Consider the following 7,557-nt stretch of genomic DNA (forward strand, 5'->3'; position numbering starts at 1 on the left):
TTAGGTGCATTTTACACTCTCATAGAGAATGCCGCTCGCCGCTCTCAGAAAATAAAGAAATTAGATTACGCGAAATCAGTTCCGATGCAATAGCGAGTAATGTACCCTCAAACATTAATTGCTCATTCTGGAACCGTGACACAAATACTATAATCTATTTCTATATCCGTTATAACTTGGAGCAGTCCTTAATTACATGCACGTAAAGAAATTAAACCGTCGCGAGACTTCTCAAGCGATTAATATAAACTGTGACGAAGTTTATATCGAGTAATTGTATATTGTATATTTTGTTAGATAAGCAACATACGAACTGCTCGCTCGGCAATATTCATCACTTTTAATCCATTTACTTGCATGCAATATATTCATTATTCGGACGAAAATCGAAGCGCCCTGTTTCTTCACGTTAATATATGAGCCAACAATTTTCCATCGCGAGATCGTGAAACCTAATACGAAATGAATACGAAAGCACCGTGTATTAACACCCCTCGTTCGCCGTCAACTCATTAAGACAGCTTTTACAGGGCCAGATAATCGGCACGATTATTGCCTCGCCTAAAGCGTCCCAATCAACGGAGCGTATTCTTGTATAGATGCGCGCGTGTCAAGGGATGGACGGGGCATAAACGGATGCCGAGGGAGAAGAGCGAACGTAGAGAAATAGAAGATAATTCTCGTTGTTCCGCGCTGGACGCCCGCGAGGCGCCTACCACTTCAAAGCCACACCGCGCGCGCGCCCATTCGTTTCTCTCCCTCTGCCCTTCTCTCTTTCTCTCTCGCTCTCCCTGTCGAATCGCAACTCTCTCATCGAACCCGGTCTGGCAGTTAATGAACTGCCCTTCGGCAGTAGCAACGTACTCGCCGTCTAGGAACCCAGCCACAACCGCTGTAGAACCATTATCCATTTACATAAAGGACCGCCACAGAACCGGAACTGATTATACAGGATTTAAGCCGCGCGCACCTCGCTCCCTTTCTCCAACATCTGCCTCCCCTCCCCATCACGGATCGCGGATTAATAGTTGTATTGAATGCTGCGCGATTTTCATGGTCCTGCACTCGCGCGATCGCAAGATGCTGAACACTGTTACGGGAACTATGTGATTACGAGGCGATTCGTGTGTGTTGGTACTCATTGTGCTCAAAACCGTCTCCCTCTCTCCACTTCTGTTCCATGCGTATATACGATTTTATCGCAGGAATTAAGGATTACGAAGCGATTGAATTGATTCGTCAATTAATGCTGTTCCGAATTTAAAAGAGTTTAAAATGATATTTGGTACATACAATTTTTTTATTACAAGCAAGAGTACAGGTATAAATTTATCGAGATTTTTTATTTTATTCCACATTTATTTGATAAAAAAATCTATTTGCACACGATGTATTTGAATTCCCCGGGTAAAATATAGATTTAATATCACGTATGATATTATAACGTTTTTATTGTTTATCAATACGTGATTTCCTACAGCTGCAAATAAAGTTTCTCCAAAATATCATAGCTCGATATGAAAACTCATAAGCGTACCTATCGACCCCGGATATCTTAGCCACCATCGATGACAGCGGATACAAATAATAACGCATCGCGCGCAAATACGTGCATCCATCACGGACGAAGCGTATATCCGCGCGCGCGCAGGAAAGCTGTACATCAATGTCATAAATTATGAATAAGGCAGCAGGATAGCAGCGTAGCTGCCGACATTATGGATTGCACGAACTTGTTACATCAATTAAAAATCAGGATAGACTATCTAGCCCTTAGCAACGCGTCGATAACTCGACGCTATATCAAACGGGGGGTGGGGGGAGAGAGATAAAAAATTGAAACGGAAAGCAATAGCAACCGAAAGCTACCACCACCACCACCACGTGAGGGGTGGTTTCGTCTCGAGTGGCGACATCTCTCTCGCGGTCTGCTCGTCGTCGGGCACAGCTGATGTTCGCCAGCAACGACAAACGACAACACAACAAACAAGGCGAGCAGCAACTCCTCCAACGTCACCGCGAGCGGCGCGAGCCCCCACACTCGCCACGAGTGCACCCCCTTGACGTTTGCACCGAGTGCTACTCTCGCGCACTCACCTGAACCATTGATGTGTGCTGGCACGCGAGACAGACGTCCTCCCCTCTTGCTGGCGGCAGCCTGATGGCGTAGTTAGCCGATCGACGTTCACCGTACATCCGCCGTCGCCGTCGATGGTATCATCGACTCCGGGTACGTCCGCACGATGGGCGACGACGCGCACACGTCGCGCGCTGACGCGAGCTAACCGCACGCACGCACGCACGCACCCCTCGCGCGGCCACGCCCGCGCGTCTTCCCTTGCCGCGCGCGACACGTCAGAGAGATACCCCGAAAGGGTGACAAAAAAAAAGGAGGAAAGACTCGTGCGTTTATTTACGGATCCCGGGCACCTTCGCGAGAGTTATCGGTCGGCAGCGCCTTTCTCTTTCTCTCGCTCGCGCGACTCGCGGCGTGTCGGCGGGTTAATTCCGCGCATGCGGCGAGCGCGCGCGCAACCGGTGGATCGATCAACCCTCACGGTTGGTAACGCGCCGTTCTCTTATTGTTATTCAGTTAGAATGTTAGATAGAGATTCACCGCCGCGATAGGGGTCGAATAGAGCAGGACAGCTATAGAGATTCTCAAGTAAAAGTTTGGATATCTTCGATTTATATTGACTGGTCAATTTGGATGGTTGGACCAAATGTAGGACAACCGGCAACCGCATTCAAAAATAGAAAATAAATTTGGAAAGAAGATTAATTTTTAAGAGAAACGAAAAATCTATCGCAGACAAATATATTTTTACAGTAATTAAAATGTTTAAATATTTTTTTCTTCTTTTTTCAGATTAAGTTATATTTTTATAATTCTCAACAAAATAATATCTTCATATTTGACCTATTCAAATTCTTAAGTCTGTTTCAGACAATTATAATCACATGTCAGACTCTGAGATGTAATTTTATTGATAATATTATATTTGGAGAATTAAAAAGTATACCTCTATATGTATAATACGTATATACATATATATTTTTATGCATATATGGGACAATCCACGTCACTTTTACCCCCCACCTGTCCAAAATTGGTATGGACGGATTTTAATGATTATAAGGGCGGAAAATGTTTGTCTTGAAAAGAGCTTTCGAAAGGCGTGTGGCATATATGCGCAATTCAACATGGCGTCATAGTTATGACTGCTTAAAGGAATAAATTCAAAATTTCAGATCCAACATGACGCCATGTTGAATTGCGCATATTTCGAAAGCTCTTTTCAAGACGAACATTTTCCGCCCTTAGTCATTAAAATCCGTCCATACCAATTTTGGACAGATGGGGGGTAAAAGTGACGTAGATTGTCCCATACATTAAAAGATATATTTAAGATATATTAAAAGATATGACTGTTAAATTCGTATAGTATCAAATTATACTCAATTTGAGTCATTTTTAACCATTCCTATAGGTAGCCGCTACTCCTACTTAACATGCCATTAATTTAATTAAACCAATGGAATTAAAATAATACTGTTTTTGTGTTAAAATAATGAATTTCGACACGTGGCAATTAAAAATAACAAAATGTTATTTAACTCAAGGTATGGTTTAAATTTCATTCTTTAATATTTGACAGTGTAAGATATATAATAATGTGCGCATATATTAAATTAAAATATACAGCGTGTAAAATTATGAGTAGAATTCTATTCTGAAAGCTAATGCGAATTATAAATCACCTCTTTATTTGAGGGCTCTTGACAGCGTGAAGTAGGATAATTGATTATTTTTTCAGAGCACACAGCATATAATGTGTGATTAACTTTATATAATTTATAACTTCAGAAATAACAAAAATGGTTTTGTATGTATGTCCTACCAAATTTCACACACTTATATGCATATTTTTCTATTGCATCAATTATTTATTAATTTTTATAAATAAAAAGTTCAAAAGTCAAAAACATCCAGAGCGACGCAAAATGAGAAAAATATTTCAGCATGGGCAAATTGAAAAACAAGCAACGCTGGCGCTTCTATGAAATCTGTGAAAATAATTTTGGCCGCGGGCGATGAATTGTTCAGGAACAGCGCATGATTATAGAAGCGTAATAACAGATTTAGCCATATGGCCGTAGCGGCAGAATCATCTTCCCGAATAACCGTAGCGCGTTTACATATTCAGGAGAACAACCGCAACACGGAGGGGACGAACTTTACAGTCGCTGATTTTCCAGATCTTTAACTTTAACTCGACTAGAACACCATTTTATCATGGCCGATAAAAATGCTCTTTCGACGCTCGTCGGCTCCAGTCATCTCTCTGTTCTTGGCAAGCGTTTTCCACGATCGTCGTCGACTAAGTAGAAAGAACTTTGAATAATTTCAGAATCGTGTGGAAGACAAGTTTGCTGTACGTAACGATTATGTATACCACACGTATTCATTTGCATGTAAAGACGCACACGTTACAAAGATATAGAAAATACTTAAAAGCGCAAACATACAGAGAATTAAAATGAGAAAAATAAACGAGTTTTATTAGAGTTTTAAGCAATACTCATATATAACTTTTACTTGTAATATTTTTTTCAAAACATTTTACTCTCCTTGTATAAATTAAAGTGATTCACTTTTTCTTTTCGACACTGTTAAAATTTCAATCTTCAATAATAACGTATTAGGGCAATTCCAACTTTGGAAAAATATTTTGTATCAGTCGCGTATAATGTACGTATTCATGTTTTTACGCTCAGATATATTACTCTCGTCGCGGCATCAAGGGGGTAACGATATGGCGGGCATACGAATCGCCGGATATTAAGTGAATTATTTATTTGGATGGAATTAAGTTTAAATATTTTATCCTCAAACTAATCTCCTGGGTACGGGCGCAATTTATTTACGGGTATACCTTGTCGACCCGCCAACCGAGTCTCGACAATATAAACGTTCGTGCGACAAAGTATGTGAGTGTGAGTTCTTGGTAGGATTCGCTACCCAGTTAGCTTGCCAAGAAACTAACGATATCGCGACACGATCAAAAATAAAACTGTTCATCCGCGGAAACAGATAATCAATATTTTGGCATTTCAAAGTAAAATAATTAATAAAAATAATTTTTTAAAGCGGAGTAATCAATCATATTTCTAAAGAAAAGAATTAATTATATTTTGCACACAATGTACATTAAAAACCTGCTAAAAGAATAAAATTATAACAATTGTAATATATGTATATAGGTATGTACTAATATTTTTGTGATACACATACATGTATAAAATTTTTAAATTTAACTTTAAGTATGTGTGCATGTATATAAATAGATATCTTTTCCGATCAAAATAATAAACTTTCTTTTCCAAATAAGCATTAAATTTAATGAATTTAATCTATAATAACAGCTCGTTTAAATTAACTAGAAATGTAACCAAAAGACAAAATAATTTAAATAAATTTATAGTTTGAATATATTGTTATGTCAACAAGCTGGTTAACGTACGATCTTGGTCTTGGTCTTTGTCTTGCGATATTCAGCACATTGTTATGTACACAAAGTCGCCACACCATTCTCTCGCTGACATTTGAGCAAGCAGGTAGCGGTACTTACATGTTCCATGTGTCATTATATTACTTCCTGAGACATGACAAGGATAAAGATACCAAATGCTTTCATATCTTACAATTATTACAATGAACTATTATTTTACATAATTACAGAACGAGATATTCTGTCGTATTATAAGCGAGACTGCCGTACAAAAGGTCGCGCAAAAGACTTTTTTGATAATTACTCCGCCATCATAATTAGCCGCGAGTATTTTCGCGAGTATTTTCGTGAGTGTTTTTGCGAGTACGATGAACCTGACAACTCTATCTCGTTCTGGGAACAAAAGGAGGCATTGAATGCCGGTGGAACAATATTGAGGCAAGTATTATAATATTTTTATGTTCCTTGTGTTATCTGTTTGATTCGTTTATTTGGATAATTTAAACAAGAAACAGAAAAAAATTCATTTATATATATATATATATATATATATATGAAATTTTGTAAAAGTTTCTACCTGAAAAAGAAAACTTTTCTAAGAAATTGTACAATTATTTAAGAATTTATTTAGAAGAACGAATATATAATTCGATACATGCAATTTTTTTGAAATATTGATTATTGTGATAATTTGAAATCTTATATGTGGGTCTTATATGTTACGGGATTAGCCCAGGATTATTATCGATCTAGTCAATAATTTCGCTATTACGTATCGATCGTTGAGTGATAAAGTAATATTTGTTTTATTTTTAGATAACGGAGATAAATTTATTTAAAAAAATTGTATCCAATAATATATGTGCATGTATGAATATGCATCCACAGTTAACGCAAATATAAAAAAATATGATATATCTCATAGACATTTGGTGCCTTAAAATGGACGGGCCAAAATAGAATTAGAAAGAATATTTGATCCCGGATCGATGCATTTGCAATATTTGCATTCTCGCATACGCAGAGAAATGAGAGTTCACTGCATCAATGTATTATTTGTCTGGTGACACATTTTCATATATGTCATGAATTACTAATTGTCTGAGGCAATTTATAAAGCAATCTCATAAATATAAATAATAAAAATAAAATGTATGTTACAGATAGTGTGTATTTGTGACTTTGGTAAAAAGTCACAAATAATAGAATTTTAATTTACAAAAGAAATATTGTAAATTTTAAGATTCTTGCAGTGCATATATAGGTATTTCTTACAGTTATATATAAATAAAAGTAAAGTGAGTGCTATATAAATTCTAGCAGACGAAATATTTTACTTACGTAGATTATTGTACCGATTAATGAAAACCGCGCTAATAGTTTTCATTTGTACTTCTTGGTAACAGTATCCTAATTTTATATCCTAATTTTTACAGTCTATAATAATAACTTAGCTTTATAACAAAGCTAAATAAAATGATGTGATTTAATAATTATTTTGTCATAAAATAAAAAAAATTTTTGTATACAGGTTAATTTAGAATTAATAGCAATTTTATATTATTTATATTAAAATATTTAATTCTCAAGCAATATATGCACACACACACACACAGATATGTGTATATTTCAGATATTTATATATATATTTATATATTTAAATATCTGATATTAAAAAAGATTTATATTATTATCAAATATTTTAACTTATTTATCACGAATTTATTCACTAATTTTGCGTTGCAGCTCGCATTAGACATTTGTTGTACGCATAATAGCGTGTATTTTCCGCATTTCTATGCACGATCGCTATTTCGACAAACGGGTTTTATCAATGGTTCACCTGTCGCGACAGATAGGCGTTAACAAATGCGTTCTGGGTCAGTAAAACTATTAAAATTATTTTGTCAATTAATTAGATGGATGGGCTACAAAAAATTATATTAAAATTGGCGCTTTATGAGAATAAATATTAATAAGAATTAAAAAATGATCAGAACAAATATCAATTATTAATATCCATTAATGCGTTTTTTATAAAATT

The 7,557-nt window shown here is 36.2% G+C and overlaps 2 protein-coding genes across 3 annotated transcripts in view; one reads left to right on the forward strand and one right to left on the reverse strand.

The window, feature by feature from the left end:
- Nucleotides 1-2,239, reverse strand: part of LOC139814305 (beta-1,4-glucuronyltransferase 1) — a 56,109-nt gene extending 53,870 nt beyond the window's left edge. For both annotated transcript variants that reach the window (XM_071780480.1, XM_071780479.1), the window contains exon 1: nt 2,098-2,239. In XM_071780480.1, the coding sequence (XP_071636581.1) occupies nt 2,098-2,196 (99 nt within the window). In that variant the 5' untranslated portion in view covers nt 2,197-2,239. The remainder of the gene's footprint in view (nt 1-2,097) is intronic.
- The window catches only part of LOC139814302 (dipeptidase 1), a 31,463-nt gene continuing 26,102 nt past the window's right edge, over nt 2,197-7,557 (forward strand). The window contains exon 1 of the mRNA XM_071780476.1: nt 2,197-2,230. Within this exon, the coding sequence (XP_071636577.1) occupies nt 2,212-2,230 (19 nt within the window). The 5' untranslated portion in view covers nt 2,197-2,211. The remainder of the gene's footprint in view (nt 2,231-7,557) is intronic.

This window comes from Temnothorax longispinosus, chromosome 6, assembly GCF_030848805.1.
Source record: "Temnothorax longispinosus isolate EJ_2023e chromosome 6, Tlon_JGU_v1, whole genome shotgun sequence".
NCBI classification, from domain to species: domain Eukaryota; kingdom Metazoa; phylum Arthropoda; class Insecta; order Hymenoptera; family Formicidae; genus Temnothorax; species Temnothorax longispinosus.